Source organism: Bidens hawaiensis, unplaced genomic scaffold, assembly GCF_021521415.1.
Source record: "Bidens hawaiensis isolate Kalapana, Puna unplaced genomic scaffold, B.hawaiensis_p1.1 tig00056895_1, whole genome shotgun sequence".
In the NCBI taxonomy this organism is placed as follows: Eukaryota; Viridiplantae; Streptophyta; class Magnoliopsida; order Asterales; family Asteraceae; genus Bidens; species Bidens hawaiensis.
The window spans coordinates 66,894-85,222 of NW_027500253.1; the positions used below are offsets into that span (position 1 = coordinate 66,894).

Here is an 18,329-nt window from a genome sequence, read left to right on the forward strand (position 1 = left end):
ACATAACAGTATTCTCCGAGCCACGAGGCCCTGAACAGAGAACTAGTCATGACTGTTTAGCCTGCGGCTACCTAGCCTTTGACTGATTAGGCTTAACAGTTATGTTTGGATCCAGACACATGTATATTCGGTCTGAGTTGATTTTATTCTCTACTTTGTATTATAAAGTTTTAGAGATCATGTAATCTCATGAAATCATTGACTGACTCGTTAAGACAAACACCCGTTCATCTTTGTCGAGTATAAATATGTTTTGATTGATTGTAAAAGGTTAACGTATTCACCTGTACCGTCGGTGTTGGAAAACCTTGACTGTGATTGATTGGGAATGATATTTAACCTATACATAAATAGGTTTGAATAAATACATGAATGATGTTTTGATTAAGCTATGATTGCTAAGCTTAACCTTGAAATCGTTTTTTTATTGTGAATGAAAATACTTAGTTTTTATGTGACGTTTGATGTAGCATGCTTTGGCTTAATAGGTTATAACACGTTGGTAAGTTTCTCCAGGTAAGTAAATTTGGTCCCTCGGTTGATTGGGATTTGTACGAATTACTTTTTCTTAGGCAAGAAACTTACTACTAGTGATATCACCCTTACAGTTTACTACATACCCGTCAAAATATATCTTTGGTTAACATTACTTTACTATGAAGTAACGTTTATAAAAACTCGTTTATGAATGTGAATGTTTACAAAATACCTTCAAGGTTAAAGACCATAGCCTCGATTGATTGTCTAAGCTATAATTCAACTAACTTAAACATAACTCCTACCTTATACGGGTATTAGATTGATAATAATAAAAGGCATGACCTTGCTCTACTCGATTGTATGATAGCTAGCTTGATTATAACTTCGTTCCTTGTACGAACTACGAGAAAATGGTACGTTGGCTCGTCACGGCTATTGTGCACGCCTCCCTATGCTAACTATGTGAAAATGAAGGTGGATTTGGGATGAGAAAGCCTCATACCCGTCTCCCCCTTTTATAGGCGTTTCTGGAGACCCATCGCGATACGCGATGGGTTTTCTCACACCCGTCACGTATCGCGACTGTAGCATTAGCCAATTCTCGGACCCGAAAATCGACCCTTTAAAATGTTCGATGTAATTCGGACATTCAGTTATTATTAAAGACGGTTAATATGTTGAATATTTATGATAATTATGTTGCTTATGATTATCATGATTTTTATAAATATTGTTATCTCAAACATTAAATTTGAGTCAATATCAATTTGGTTCATTTATGTTTTGATTACGTTTCATTTGTTATTATTTTACTAAATATGATTAATTTCTTATTTTTTTGATAACATTCAATTATATTTATTTATTTTGACCAATTTCATTACTTTCCCCCGTGAGTTTCGCCTTTTGACTTGGTTTTGAAGATCATTAATTCAGCTAGACTATATTCAAATGTATAGCATCTTTATCTTTCATCAATTATCGGTCAAACCATTTAATTTCATTATTAACTTTTGCTTAAGACTTGCAACTTGACTAGCCATCAATTTAATTCGTTTTGACCTTGTTTTTAACGATTCTTGGCCTATATATACTAGCCTCTACTTCTACAAATCTTGCACCACAACTCATTTCTCACTCAAAGCCTCTCTCTCTCTCTCAATTGTGTTCTTGCTTCCCAATTTGTGCTAAAGAGCAAGTTTGACCAAGAAAGTCAAAACGTTCAAGTTCTTCTTTCTATTTATTTTTTTCCATCATCGGGTAAGTTATTATTTTCCCAACAACACATCCTGTGTTCATCACCATATTTTCACTTTTTGTTGATAGTCATGGTTGTGTTTCACTACCACTTTTTCGGCTCATCTAACATTCGGTCATAAAAGTTTTATGTTAATGAGAAAAAAAAGAAACTAACTTTTACAAAACTAATAAAACCAAATAAAACATTTCCAACATGTCACTTCATCTTAACATTTCAAATATGTTTGACATAAACCTGACTCAAAACCGGGTTCATATCCGACCAAAAATGAACCACTCGTTTAACTTGTTTTCTTAAATAATTTTTGGTTCGGAAACGAAACGAACGTATAAAAATTAACTAATAAATATTGTAACACATATTTTTCCTAAAACTAAAATAATTTGACTATAAATCAAGTAATTAGCCTTTTTCTCGTAACTTATAAAAAGTAGAATAAAATATATTGTTAACAAACTTTTCGTTTAATATATATAAACCGAACATGTCGACCACTTTTTTCTTATTTTTTTCTCAGTTTTTTTTAACCTAGTTATTTATTTATCTAGGGTCGCTCATTGAACTGGACTCGGTCGGTTCACTCGCTAAGCCTTTCTCGCTTATTTGCTCGTTTTTGCCTCCCTAACATGTGAGTTTACATATCCCCCTTTTTCATCTTTTAAATTTTGGGGATGGCATGCATACCCTATTTAAATTACTCATTTTTATTTCACATCTATTCAAAACACAATTCAATATATGTTTATGTGTGATTATTGCATGCTCTATGATAATGCTCTATGTGCTTAATTGTTTATTTTATGTTTGGTGATTGGTATCTCATCCTCATCTATCCTCATCTAGTATGATCATATATTTACTCAAGTACATTGATTTCGTATCAATAAGAACGGGTCCACATCTATTTAATTTTTTACATTTTCATAAGAATTGTAATACTCATCATTTACATATGAATTGTGGTTTTTATCTATATATGTATCCCAACTAAAACTTATGTATTCTCACCAACATTCGTGTTGACAAACTCTATTTTTATACATGCTACAGGTACAAGTAATTTACATTGATCAAGATTGAAGATATTAGTTTTTACCTTAGGATATTTATCCAAACAATAAATATGATGTAATTGTTTTGATTATTATAATTGTGTATTTGTTTTGATATTAATGAATTAAACAATTATTGTCACTTTAATTAGTGTCTTTTGAGCTACTGTCCAATCAATACGTTACACCCCGGCATGTTCCGCCTTTGGTCGGGGTGTGACAGCGACGCCGCAATTTGACGCCGCCTTATCTGCTCGTGACACGTGGCCTGTCATATCGTGCCACGTGTTGACACGTGGTTGGACACGTGTCCAATTACTCAGCATGGTCATCGCGATACGCGATGATCGTTGTGATTGGGCCGTAGCGTATCGCTACGCCGCCCATTTCTGGGTTGTTGTGCAAGTACGTCGTGCTATGCGATGGGCTTAATGCCTATATTATCGCATATCGCGATGGATGAAATTTTCTGATTTTTAATTCTTGGTCCCTATACTTTATAAGTTAGTATATTTAGCTAAAATTTTATAGGGTTTAAGACGCAGTGTTACACCAACCGACCCTCAACACTCATACCCGGCTCGTGTTAATTTCGATCTGAGCATGATGACATACATGCAAATTCTTGGTTTCGGATCTCCGAACCAGAAATGATGGGCAGTTTCTAAAATCCGAGCATGATGGGTGGTTCCAAAACCGAGGAAGACGAGACAGTGTCGGAGACACAAGCTGAGCCACGATTTTGTGTTGGGCAGAGCGAACGTGAGAGAAAACACACAAGGAATCTCCCCCACCCCCTGGACGAACCTCAGACTAAACAAGAAACTCTACCGTGGATAGTAGACGAGTATGAACACCTTACACGGGCGTGACTAGCGATATTGTAAGATCCTGAATGTTGTAAGTGTTTACAATTATTCTTATTCATTTTATTTTCAGTAAATAATCTGAAATTTGTAGTAAGATTTTTTAAACTTTTTTCGTAGCCACCTATAAAACGTTCGACATTTTTGGAAAGCAAATTTGGAAGTCTTTCACAAAGTTCTGGTGGTGGTAGGGGGAGGAGGGGAGGGTCACACTGGTGAAAATATTTTATAATGTCAAAAGTGACCAACATAAACTCCAAATGACAACTTTTTCATTCAGTTTACGCTTGGAATATAGACGCGTGGAAAAGTGGTGTTGGTGATGCGGAGATCATTGAAAAGGCGTCGATAGAGTTTCAAAATAGATCGGGGACCTTCGATTACATGAATAGTTGGAATCGTATGAAGACTCCCCCTAGGTTGTGCCCCGTAACCACCGCCATCTCTGGAAGTTATAGGCTGTCAAAGAGGTCTAAAACCTCGTCTTCGATTAATCCAGACACACTGAGGTCTGATGCTCGAAACATCAACTTAAACAATAATGAAGTCGAGCATGTCGCTGAGGATGTTTTTGAGATACCTCGACTGTGGGGTTGAAGAAGCAAGGGAAAGGGGAAAGGGGCCGGGTTGTGGACGTCAACGGGTGCAACTACCGACATGGCACATTAGTTTGAGGAAATGAACATTCGACTCCAAGGTATGCAAGACCTTGGAGCTCAATGTCTTCAAGTCAATAGGGAGGACGCCGATGTCTTAAAGTGAGACGAATGGACAAAGATCTCGAGGTTTTAAAGAACGAGCTATCCGAAGACAACTTGAAATATCTTTTAAAAAATATAACCTTTAGCTTTTTTATATTTTTATGTAATTTTTATTTTTAACATTAATGTATTATTTATTTTATATTTTAATGTGGTGTTTTAAATTGAATGTAGTTTTGTTTTTGTTTTAAACGTAATTTCTATTTATTAATGAAAAATTATTTGTTTAGTTTTATTTATAAAAAAGAAATACAATAAAAAATGATTGAGTAATGATTATTGCCGAGTTCTGATGAGAGTTTTGATTACACCCTTTTTTTTGCTAAATGTTGAAATGCTGACTGAGCGTTACATGACGTAAATTGTATGCGAGGTGTCTAATTTTGACTAATCATGGTCTTAATAATTAAGATATGTTTTTTAAGTGAATCAAACACTCTACCTCTGTCCGATTGAGAGAGTCTTTTAATGGAATCATTTAAAGTCTACCAAATGGTCCCTTGGAGCATTCTCAACATGTCCCCATCCTAATCTCTATAATTTTTAATTATATTAAAAGAAAACTGCATTCCTATCTCATGTTCAGTTAAATAATATTTTTATATTTTTATCATTATAATTTCTCTCTTATTTGCTCACAACCAATTTCAACAAATAATAAAAAATAAATGAGGGCAAAGAAGTTTTCCTAAAATTTACAAAAAAAATCACTAACTTTTCTCTTTTCTTCACTCACTCACGACCACTCTTAACCCTATCATATGGTTTACAAAAACCTCTCACAAATGTTTAGGGGAAGGGTTAGGAATGCTCTTAGTGAATTATAGGTTCCAATAACTGTGGAATTTTAGTAATAATTGTCGATAGAGTTTCAAAATAGGGAGTTTTGAACCAAAATGAGTTGGGAGGAAAAAATATTTATCATAATGGGTGATTTTGAAAATATTTACCGAAATAGGTTTTTTTATAAAGTTACTTTTATCACTCTAAATCTTATTGGCTAATAATAATTACAATTAACATTTTCTATTTAAAAACCATGGACAAAAAAATCAACTGATAATTGAAACTTAATTTTTCTTCAAAAAAAACTTTAACTATTTAAAAATATTAAATAAATTTCTAAAATTTTAACATTGTGTTTTGGTGTGTTCAAGCACCATAACTTTTCTTATTTAAATGGTGTCAAATAAAAAATTACACATTCATTGTAATACTAAAAAACATAAATCGTCATTTTGTTTTCATTTACCAGATAAATAATTATTTAGGTTTTTGCAAGATTGAATTATTCTCATCTTTTTTTCGTTATAAAATATAGAAGTTGATATTAGAAATGCTAAAATAACAAAAGGAAAAGGAACACAGGTATATAGAATTAAAATACCAAAAAACGTAATCGACTATTCATAATTATAGATAACAATCAAATAAAAAGAATAACATGTTGATTAAAAAATTAAAAATAATAGAAAAAAATAGATACATAAAATTGTACAACGAATCGATTGAAAGAAAACAAATTAAAAAACAACTCATAATTATGGATAAGAATCAAATAATAAATTGTTTAAAAATTAAATATAACAAATAAACACATAAAAAGCTGATTGAAACAAAAAACCACTGAGTTATTTAAAAATGAAAAACAAATAAGAATAACTTTATAAAAAAACTTATTTTAGTAAATACTTTTTCCTTATAACTTATTTTGAAAAATAAAAAACAAATAAGAATAACTTTATCAAAAAACTTATTTTAGTAAATACTTTTTCCTTATAACTTATTTTGGTAAAAAAAACTCTAAAATAGGTCAGGGGAGGTAAATATTTATGGTTTTGTTAGAAACACAAACCCACATATGTAAACTCAAATAGTAACATTTGAGACCAAAACGTAAAACTTGTAAAAGAGGAATCAAATATGTAATTTGGTCATAAGCCATTAGGAAAAAAAATGTGATCTACCCACATAATAACTTATCTCATCCAAAAAGTAGATGATATAAAAATAATAAATGGGAAGTCAAAAATTGTGTGCATATTATAACATAATAATTCCAGCATTATTCTAGTTTTTTTTTTTCTAAATGAAGGCACAAATAATTATGTGTAATTTGTTTTATAATGGTTGATAAAAAGGACAAAAGAAGGATTATTAATTTTCCTAATTTATTTTTTATACTACTTTTGTATCCATGAGGCTGTCTGAATAAATAAAAAATCAGTCCACACAATGTAATAGTGAAGCATTTGGTATTATAAATAGTAGGTTACAAGAGTTAGAGAATGCATCCCAATCATTAGTTTCTTATTCAATGGCATTGTCATTTAAGATTGAAACAAAATTCAGCAAACTTATACCACCCTTTGTTCAAACTCATCCAACACTCTCTCACTACAAGTTAGGCTTCATTGATGAGTTTATAGCTGATCTTGATGTAGGTGTTGTTCTATTCTTCTTGGCTAATGGCAATCATGGCCCAAACTTAGTTGCCCGACTTGAAAACTCGCTAGCAAAAACCTTAACACGATTTTACCCGCTTGCGGGTAGATATATCCAAGAAACTCGCACGGTTGAGTGCAATGACCAAGGTGCAAAGTTTATACACGCGAAAGTTAATATCAAACTTCAAGATTTTCTTGTTTCCGAAGAGAAAGATAAGTTCATTGATGAATTCATTCCATCCAAAATAGGGGTTGCACATCAACAAAGTGACCCGTTACTAGCAACTCAAATAACCATGTTTGAATGTGGAGGCGTAGCTATTGGTGTAAATGCATCCCACATGATTGTTGATGCTTCCACTTTACGTACAATCGTAAATGAATGGGCCGCTACAAATCGAGAACAAAATGAGCATGAATTCGTTGGGCCTGGTTTCAATTCGTCTGTGTTGTTCCCTGCTCGTGGTATTAGTTCATTTCCAGTGCAGCCTATGAACGACGGCGTGTTGAACCAGTATACCAGGATTAAGCTTTCATTTAATGAGAGCGTGATATCAAACTTGAAAGCAAAGGGAACCGATAGCACCCGACGATGGTCAAAGGTACAATTGGTAGCGGCAATCATTTGGAAAACTTTCATGGTAGCTGATCTAGCAATATACAAATATCAAAGAGAGTCTATACTCCTTCAGGCAATAAACTTAAGAGAAAAAATGGGATCCTTAATACCCAAAGATTCTTGTGGGAATCTTATCGCGTTGTGTGCCACGGACTGTAAGACTCTTGAAGCAATCGAAGATTTGACAGATCGTTTAAGTGATAGTGTCAAGAAAGCGGTAACTGACTTATCGAAAGGGTGCCACAATCGTGAAGATGGGCAAGTGGTGGTATTGAATTCGCTATCAACTTTGACTAATATTCGTGAATCTACTAATGCGGTAATTGTAACTAGTTGGTGCAAGTTTCCTTTTTATGAATGTGACTTCGGTTTCGGAAAACCTATCTGGGCAGCCCCTGGGACCATACCAATTAATCACTCGGCGTATTTGATCGATGATGCTAAAGGTAGCGGAGTGGAAGCATATGTCTTTCTCCAAGTTAAGGATGTTCCTTATTTCAAAGAAGCTCTACAACATGTTAATGCTTTTGAATCTTAAAATTTCTTGGTTATATTACTATGTGTTTTATCGTGTTAATGCATTGTGGTTTCCAGTGTATTGTGTATAATCGTGTGATTGAATTACTTTGTGTTGTGCTAGATATGGTCTATAAAATCTAAACGTAAACTAACCTAGACACTCTAGAAAACCCCTATATCTACCAAGTGTAGTAAAGATTAATGGAAGTCCGAATATCGAACTCACGAATCACTAACAATAACTAAATTAGACTCCAAAAGGCAACTAATAGATTTGATTTTTGAAAGAAGGTTTTGAATGGTTTAATTAAACTGAAATTAAAAGTAAATTAAACTAAAACTTAACTATCAAACTGATAACTTAGAAGAAATCATGAATGAGAAAAGCACTATCCAAGTTAGGAATCCTGATTGTCTCTTGGATTTTTCTCTGCTATTGAAACTATGATGGGACAGGGATCTTATACTACGACACCCTTAGACAACCCTGTGGATCTATTATCATTCTCCGGGTGTGACCTAAAAGGAAACCCTGAGGTGCGTGTGATACTCACTGGTTGGTCGAATTACTCCTCAGTCTCTCCAACAACACTAATGTACTAAAAAGATATATTATCTCTCAGTTTCATTATCTCAATGCACCTAAAAGTGCAAAGGGTTGTCGAAAAACAACTGATAAGACACATAATAACAAAGAAACTAGGAAATATAGGGAAACCTCCTCCATAAGAATTTACACCTAAACACCTAACCTCAAGGACTACCGGACTATCTATTACATATCAACTGTCTAGATAGGTAAAATACAAAGCTCTATCAAATCGCCAATCAAGGTTCCTATGAGTTATGATGTTTACCAAACCATAAAACAATCTTAAACACACTAGTAAATGACCTAAATACGCAACTACAGTTGAAAGACATTCAACTAGAAGAATGTGGAACAAGGATTAACAATAAATCAAATCTAAATTAGCATACACATCAGATCAGTTGTGAAAAGATTCTTTAAATTAACATATATCCAACAATAAAATCTATAAATCGAGAAAATATCCAAAAGTCAACAATTATTCATCAAAACCTAGGTAGTTATAAAATCTTTCAACAATCATGTTAAAAAGCAGAAAACAAATCGAATAGTTCATAACATGATGTCTAGAAATCTGAAAAAACAAAGAAGCTAAAGAAACATAAACCGTATGATTGTGATTGACCCGATTCGTGGCTGTTAGCTTTAATTATTGACCCCAATCAGATTCTCCACTCCAAAATCGTCCAGAATATGCAGTTATGACGATCAGAAGTGAATAACATCGAATGGAATCAAGCAAAAGTATTTATAATTGATTTTATGGTTATTTTATGGTATCTAGGATCTTAGCACGTCTCGAAGATGGGGTCTAAAGCCCTAGCGACGTGTGAAAGAAACATTAGTTGCGACTCTGTTTTTTCATACTCAACATCCTAGCGTGTCTCGAAGGTGGCTCCTTGGGTCTTAGCGATGCTTTAAGACATGGCTTTCTTGATTTTTTTCCTTGTATTTTCCTGCTTGCACGTTTCTTCCATGATTCAGCATCGCTTTCCGCTCTCTCTATGCACGGGGTACTGATAAAACACATAAATATATAAAAACTAAAAAAGATAAAATGACTAACTATTTAGTCAAAAACGAATACAAAACGCACGGAAAAACATATGTGTTTTGCAACACATCAAACCAGGCAAATGTCTTTCAAACGATCGCACAATAAAAACAAATTAAAAATATACTATGTATTAGAAAAATAATACTACTTTTAAATTAAAATGAACAAAAGCTATTATATAACATTTGATATCATATAATTAGTAAAAAAAATTATAAGTATTAGTGTTTTAGTCTAGAAAAGTAGTATTAGTTGACATATTTTCTTTTATAAAATTACATAAGTTTTCTACATATTATTTTGATATAGATTAAATGGCATATAATAAGTTTCTGTTAAGATGTAATTAGATAAGTAAAAACTAGAGAATTTGGTATTTAACAGTTTGGGAATTAAAAAGTTTATAATTTCTCACAAATTACTTGTAATAGAACAATCATGTTATAAATATTTTTATAAATGTTTAAATTTGATTAATAAACCTTGGTTGGGCCCAAGGAGATAGCAACATCGGCCCAGACTAAAAGATAATATGTCACTACAGAATTTCATCGTTCACATCTCTCGCAGTCTCGAAAACCCTAGAAAATCATCGCCTAAAACACCACCTCGCCTCGCCTGAAAAATGCGCCTAGGCGCAAGAGTCGCTCGCCTTTAATAACTATGAGATGAACATACATGCATATACGTGTATGTGCATATATGTGTTACGTGTATGTGTAGTTATGCGTATATGTATGTGTACACGGTGTGACTGTGGTCACCTGGTTATGATGGTTGTACTTCTTTCTATTTATGTTAAAGAAGCATAATATGTTTACCTTCGTTCGTCAAATCAACATCTCATCTTTCTATGAAAGTTGAGTTCTTTTTATATGTGTAGCTCGTACAATTTACGATACTATAATATGTTTGATCTTAGTTTATTACTTGTATACATTGTAACATTAAAATGCTCAAGCTTGTGAAGGTATAAAACTAAAGGTTATAAAGATAAAACTACATTCCTTTAGAATTTAAAATTAAAAAACAGTTTGTAGGTGTGCTTTGTAATTTTCATTAGATTTGTAACATTCTCAAAACTAAAAAATTGTTAATGTATTCTAGTTCAAGTTAAAATAGTAAGCAAATTTTATATATTTTGTGTAATATACACCATTTAATTCTAAATAAGGGGTGAAAGTGGGAATTTATGGGTAGTTTGCTGTCTCAGAAATTACAATTTAATGCCTCCCACTTAATCCAATAATAACCAAGTTTTCAGTACATACTAAAATAACTTAAAATCTTATTTTCATTTTCTTTTTATTAAAGGCACTCAAATTGTATTAGTTGTTTTGATCGTGTGAAATATTTTAAATGAATCTTGATTACTATTTCGTGATTCTTAGTTCAAATTTACTTAAATTATTGAGCTATTATTAAACTCGGATTATTATTTAGTAAAGTTTTTCTTCACTGTTACTTTCCGATAGGGGTGAGCATAAACCCGATAAGACTTAGGATCAAACACTGTTATTTATAATATGGTCGTTTCCTGGGTCCTAAGAATACCATTAAACGGGACTGAGTCGAGTCCGGTTCCCGATCGGGCCTTGTGGGTAATACTTCTGATACCCACCAAACCTTAACCTATCTAGTTATTTACAATAGGGTCGGGCCATGAGAATATCACTAAACGCGTCTGAGTCAGGTTTTGTGGGTCTGGTATTATTTCTAAACAAAGAATCGTTAAACAAAAGAAGTTTAAATGAATTCAGTAAATACCTGACAATTTTCTTCGGATAACAACATAACCGAACTGTAAGGACTAATAGTGAAAAACATATATTTCCAATTTAACCCCTGTGAGTTCACATACATAACCAACCAACACACACGCACACAGTTTGTATATATATATTTATATCTATATATCTAGGGTTAGGGTTTCATCATATTCATTCATTCAAACAATAATAATAATAATAATAATAATATCATTCCAATGGAGGAGATTACAGAAGCAGTTGAGAACATAACCATCACAACCGACTCACAGAAGAAGAATCGGATCCAAGTATCCAACACCAAGAAGCCGTTGTTCTTCTACGTCAATCTCGCTAAAGTAATTTGTTATTATTATTATTATTATTATTAATTGTTGGATTTGTGTTTTGTTTTGTGTGTTAATTCTGGTTAATTATTATTATTATTAATTGATGAATTTGTGTTTTGTTTGTGGTTAATTATTATTATTATTATTATTAACTGATGAATTTGTGTTTTGTTTTGTGTGTTAATTATTATTATTATTATTATTATTATTATTATTAATTGATGAATTTGTGTTTTGTTTTGTGTTAATTATTATCATTATTATTATTAATTGATGAATTTGTGTTTTGTTTTGCGTGTTAATTATTATTATTATTATTATTATTATTAATGTTAATTGATGAATTTGTGTGTAAATTGTGTGTGAGATTGATGATGATTTGTGGTTGATTTTGCAGAGGTATATGCAACAGCATGGGGATGTTGAACTATCTGCACTAGGCATGGGTGAGTGGTTTGTTAATGTTTGATTCGAATGTGTTTTGTTATTTGTTGAATTAATTAATGGGTTATGGATCACATATTGTTCAAATTGTTTCGGTTCGGTGCCGATCGGTAACAGCACCATTGAAAATATTGATAAATATTGAAAATGAGAAAATATTAAAACAGAGTATTGGTACCGATTGTGTTCGGTTGGTACCTGTACCATTGAAAATGAGAAAATATTAAAACCGAATGGTACTGATACCAAACACATGAAACACTGAGTACTGGTACCACTGAAAACACAGAAAAATACCGAAACAGAATGGTACCGATGCCAAGTACATGAAAAACTGAGTACTGGTACCATTGAAAATACCGAAACGGAATGGAACAGATACCGAAAACATTAAAAATTGAGTACGGTACTGGTAGCGGTCGGTACTGTCAATTGAAAATACTGAAACCGTACTGTATTGATTTTTGGGGTTTGGTACTGGTAGAATTAAAAATACAGAAAAGTATAGGAACATAATGGTACCATGAAAAATCGAGTACCGGTACCGTTGAAAATACCAAGTCGAATGGAACAGATACCATAAACATTAAAAGCCGATTAGCGGTGGAGGTAACAATTGTGTTTGCTTGGGTGAGTTTCTTGTGATTGTTTGATCGGAATGTGTTTTATGTTAATTTGTTGCATGAATGCATTTATGAATCACACACTGTTCAAATTAGTCGTGTGTTTATGCATATTCACCGAGGACGAAGGATACACAAGGAAGATGATGAAATGATTTGAAAATTGATCTGTGTTGGATTTTATGTGTGTATTATGAGATTTGCAAGCTCTAAAATGGTGCTGACGTGAAAGGAAGAGGCAATCACTTTGACCAGACAGGACAACAAAGAGAGATGAGAATCGTGGTGACATAAGTCAGCGGCAGATGCCCTTGTCCAAACTGTTTGACCTTCTTGTCAAAAGTTAATGCCCAAATAACTAACGTTAGCGCGAGGCAGAGGCAATTGTGGACACCGTTTTTTAATCCGCACGCAAAATACAACACATTTGTTCTCAACAGAAGGCGTCTTTTGGTCAATAATATCAGCGTGCCTACACTCTCTCCGGATACCAAGCGTCTGAACTTCAAAACGAGTGTCATAAGCCCCCACCTCCAGGATTTCCTTCCAAACAATTTGGTGTGTTTAAGGAATTGGAATACTGGAGGTGGGGGCTTATGACACTCGTTTTGATGTTCGGACGCCTGATATCCGGTTGGGGGTGTACACGTGCTGATATTATTGACCGAGAGGCAATTTCTGCTGCGGACAAAGGTGTTGTATTTTGTGTGCGGATTAAAAAGTGGTGACCACAATTGCCTCTGGCTTGCACTGGTCTTAGTTGAGTGGGCGTTGAATTTTGACAAGGTCAAAAGGTTTGAACAATGACATCATGTGCTGACATATCACTAGGATACTCATCTCTTAGCTAGTTGCCTTTGCCATTTGGATTTTAAAAACTCTTCTGGTCAAAGTGGTCGCTTCTTCCTTTCACGTCAGCCCCTTTTTCGGTAATAATGAAGTTTTGGTTTCTTTCTGTGATATCATGTTTTCCCTTTACATTAATTTAAGTTGATTTATTTCTAAGAGAAATAAATCATAGGCAATACCTAACACATAGTGACATTATTTCCTACACCTTTCTTGTTATCTATTTGATTAAAGAGTACTATAATTTGCAAATGGGCGTACAACTCAACAGCGATTCGACCGAGAGTCTTGACGGGATTTTGACCACGATTTCCTGCAGAAGCGTTGGTGGACCGTCTGATATGATTCAGACGTTCTTTGTTGCTTCTGATTGCTGGTTTCAGTTGACATTATTTCTAGGGTTCTTCCGTGATTGATTTGGGGGAAAATCTAATTATAATGTGCATTTAGGTTAATCTACGAAGCCCTTTGATTTTAAGGCATATTTGACTAACAACAAACAGTATCGTGGGACTTTGACTAGAAAAAATGTTGGTATATCTGTTGCAACAGTAGTTAGTAGTAACTGTACTGCTTAATGCTTACACATTGTTATCATGTTGATAAGTTATTTTGGTTATCATTGCAGCTATTGCCACTGTTGTCACTATTGCAGAGATTCTCAAGAACAGTGGATTTGCCATTGAGAAGAGTAAGAATATATTTAACTTCTATATCATTCAAGTATGAAATGCATGTATTGTTTGTATTAATGTTGATTTAAAAACTAATTGCAGAGATTATGACATCTACTGTCGACATAAAAGATGAATCTAGAGGACGTGTCATCCAAAAAGCTAAGGTAATTTCATATATGGAAGTTATACATTAAACTATTAAAGATTTAGTAGTGTTTGATTCTTATTTTAAACTTGGTTTACCTCTTTAACTCATTTTATTATAAGAGGTTTAGATTATTATCATAATTAACACAGTATTTGTTATTTTGTTTAGACAAAATTACAGCAAACGTTCTTTACGTTTGCATGAACTTGCTGGTTTCATTCTTTATCATGCTTATCATCCTTTATATATATTGTTCTTTGGATTAACGGGTGTAAATTCTTTTTGTTTTAGTTGCGTGCGCTGCACATTAGGGTAGTTTTGTCCTTCCACCCTTTCAAGGACTAATTGTGTAATTTCTTAGGTAAAAGATGGGACCCAAAACATTAAACCAATTACCCAAATAGCCTTTGAAAGGGTGAAAGGATAAAACTACTATAATGAGCATGACACACGACCCATGGCACACGACTAAACTTAACGAAAATAATTAACGCCTGTTAGTCTGAAGGACGATATGTGTAACATAAAGAATGATAAACGTGCTTTTTGAAGATGAAGGATGAACCTGCAAGTTCGTATAACTGTAGAAGACGTTTTCTGTAATATTGTCACTTGCTCGCAAAGAAATCCGATGACTAAAAGTGTTTCTGCTTTTTTAAAGATCTGAACCCTATGTGTGATGCTTTATGCGAAAAGTGATAATGTTATTGTTGTGATGCTTGTTTAGATCAAGATTACATTGGGGAAGACGGAAAAATTTGACGAACTGATGGCTACTGCGGAGGAGGAAAGGGAGCTCGCAAATGGTGAAGAGCAGAATTAAAAGAAGGCTTTTACAAGTCTTTGAAACCGTTGTGTTTGTTTTATGATAAAATTGGTAGTAGCATTTAGAACAAATGTTTTAGTTAGAGAACTTATTACCATATCTATGTCTTTGTTTGTTTAATGTTATTTCATTATGCTTAGCAAAAGGTAACCCTTTTTTAGAGTGGGGGTAGGGGTGGGGATGTAACTGGTAAAGACCGTACTGGTCCCGTGTAGTTTCGGTTGGACTATCGATTTCAAAAGTTGGGTCGGGGTGCAACTGTTACTCTACTAGGCGAGTAATTGTACGTTCAAAACAAGGTGAGAAGGTACATTACTTGTCTGGTCCGGTGTAGTTTCAGTTGGCTTGTTGATTTCAACATTGTGGGGGTAGAATCAAAATGTTGAATCGTAATTAATTAATTCTCAATTCATGCACAATTCTAATTCAATCCAATCTGTCAAAAGTTCTTGCAATAACTTCAAACCTCCTTTGAAAACATCAACCCTAATATGCATACTTAAGATCGTGTAACCTGAACATGGTTCATGTCAAAAGAGTTAAAGTGGGTAATAACTAATAATCAAAACTTGTTAGTCGTGTTGGGTTGTAAAAATGAGTTAAACGGTCGGGTTGACTTCTTTGACTAAACGAATTAAAAAAGTTAACCTAACCATGACCCGTTTAGTTAGACATATTCCGCCTGAAGACAACTTTATTTGACCCAAATGGTTTGTTTTCGTGTCGTGTTCGGTTCTAAATTGGTCCATTGATCCACCCATATGTTTTAAGGTTTGGAATAAAAGTAAACAAAGAAAATATGTATTCAACCCTCAAACATATTTATGTGACTAACTTGATTACACCCTGTTTAACCCGCTAACCAATATATATAACATGTTACATGGGTCGTGTTTAGGTTACATAGGTTCAGTTTGTCCTGGTTAGCGTTAGTTTTTTTCTATTAAACTGATCATGTTATAGTTAGTGATAGCACATTGTCACAAATTGCTGTCTGACTAGTGACTGGTCTAAGAACAGATCTAGTTTTCCGGTCAACAGGTCGTCTCTATAACGAAGCGGCCAAAATGAAAGCGGTTCAAGAGAGCACTCAATCAAACTGGTTATGTAGGCTTTTAATCCGACCTGATTATGAGAAAGTTTAGCATTTATTTTACAGTTGCTGACTTTTACATGCTAATAATTAGTCGATATGTAATCGAAGTATATTGTGACATAAAAGTGGACGTGCCGGAGTGGATATCGGGCATGACTAGAAATCAAGTGGGCTCTGCCCGCGCAGGTTCGAATCCTGCCTTCCACGTTTTAAATGTTTATAACAAAAGATTAACCTTTTTATCATTATTAGCTTTTAATGCTTATTTATCCCCAAGAAGGTTAATAAAGAAATACTGAGATGGCACTAATCTAATCAAAATTTTTATAGGCACTAAAAGTTAACTAACGTATGTTCAGATACTTTTTGGTATGCTTGTAAATAAACCGAAAGTGCGTTGAACTGCTCCTAAACTGTTTGGTGGGAAGTCCGTTTATATTCGTTTATTTATTAAACAAACATGAACAAAAAGTTTGTGTTTGTTTAATTAAATGAACGAGCTTGAACACATGTTTTATTTGTTCATTTATGTTCATGCACGTTTGTATATGTTTGTTTATTCGTGATTGTTTATGTTTATTTATGTTCATTTATTTTTGTTTGTGTTCATTTAAGTAGGTTTATATATCTATATCTATACTATATATAAAGAGAATCCCAAGGACCTCTTAATTTTTAAGAGCTCCAATCTATAATGCAACTTGTACAACTTCTAATACATAATTTTTAAATCTATTGGGGGCATTTTTGACTTTACACAAAATAATTAACCCGTGACTTTCAATTCTCATTTTATATTTACAATATATACCCCTTAAAACTTACAATATATCCCTTAAACTTCAGTTAACTTTTGTAATATCTAGAAATGTTTACACATTTTATCTCTCATCTTTATCAAAAAATTAGTCAAACTTGTCTTTTTCTTTGTTTTTGTCCATATTTTTAAATATATAATTTTCTTAAAAAAACTGAACCAAACAATATGACGTGCTTATTTTTGTCGATGTTTCGATATAAAATTTTTTAAAAACCGATTTATAGATTATAATGTACAAGTCAATGAAGCATTAAAATACAACTTATATATGCAACTAAAAACCTATAAAATGTTTATAAACACCCCTCGTTTTAATTTACATTATTAACCATGAAATTACAAATCAGCCCTCCCAATTATACATTTCAATTTACAAAACTATAAGAATAAAATCAACTCAATATAATATTATACCGCACATAAATAATCAAATTGTTACAAATTTTTATTGAAGGTAATAAATTGTTTATATTGACATTCTTTATAAAAGAACAAAGAAATACCCTAAACATTCATGTGATTATACGTTTTGGTTCATAGACTTGGTATGTTAACTTTTAAAGATGCTATTTATAAGTTGCACCAATTAAAAAAAACAATAAATCAACATTCAATGTAATAAATTGTTTTATAATGACATGTCTATTTTCTTAAAGAAACATAATTAAATGATCTCACGGTTTGTCTAAAATCTTTGATTCCCTCTGATAAATTTCGAGGTCAAAATAACTGTTAAACAATGTAATTCAATGTGTTACAGTATGAAAAATATAAACCATATTGGTGCTACTAACTTGAAACAGTAATAACAGTAAAAACAATTGTGTAATAAAGTTTTGTAAAATATTATACGAATAATAAAACTAACGAAATAAAATACTATTATACAATATTTCATGAGTTGACTTATGAAGCAACATACACAACTACAACGTGGTAAATTGTCGCCACCGCCGCCGCATCGCGCGGGCAATCTACCAGTGTTCAATTATGTTTGTTTATTTTTGTTCATTTATGTTCGTGAACTTTCGTTTAGATTTTAAATGAATGAACATTAACGAACACAAACACGTTCATATTTTAAACTAACGGAC

General features: G+C 33.0%; 2 protein-coding genes and 1 non-coding gene across 3 annotated transcripts; all 3 read left to right on the forward strand.

Annotated features, from left to right (window-relative positions):
• The first annotated feature begins 6,737 nt into the window (after positions 1 to 6,737).
• On the forward strand, positions 6,738 to 8,074 carry LOC143601639 (pelargonidin 3-O-(6-caffeoylglucoside) 5-O-(6-O-malonylglucoside) 4'''-malonyltransferase-like). The gene has a single exon (XM_077079001.1). It carries the CDS (start codon positions 6,738 to 6,740, stop codon positions 8,022 to 8,024), a length of 1,287 nt encoding a protein of 428 aa, XP_076935116.1. The 3' UTR covers positions 8,025 to 8,074.
• Positions 8,075 to 11,641: 3,567 nt separating this feature from the next.
• LOC143601640 (uncharacterized protein At2g34160-like) lies at positions 11,642 to 15,441 on the forward strand. Its single transcript, XM_077079002.1, has 5 exons — positions 11,642 to 11,761; positions 12,150 to 12,198; positions 14,297 to 14,359; positions 14,445 to 14,509; positions 15,221 to 15,441. The coding sequence occupies exons 1-5, from the start codon at positions 11,642 to 11,644 to the stop codon at positions 15,314 to 15,316; spliced, it is 393 nt and encodes a 130-aa protein (XP_076935117.1). The 3' UTR covers positions 15,317 to 15,441.
• Positions 15,442 to 16,540: 1,099 nt separating this feature from the next.
• Positions 16,541 to 16,622, forward strand: TRNAS-AGA (transfer RNA serine (anticodon AGA)). Its single transcript has one exon. It is a non-coding gene; the product is annotated as a tRNA-Ser (tRNA).
• The last annotated feature ends 1,707 nt before the right edge of the window (positions 16,623 to 18,329 follow it).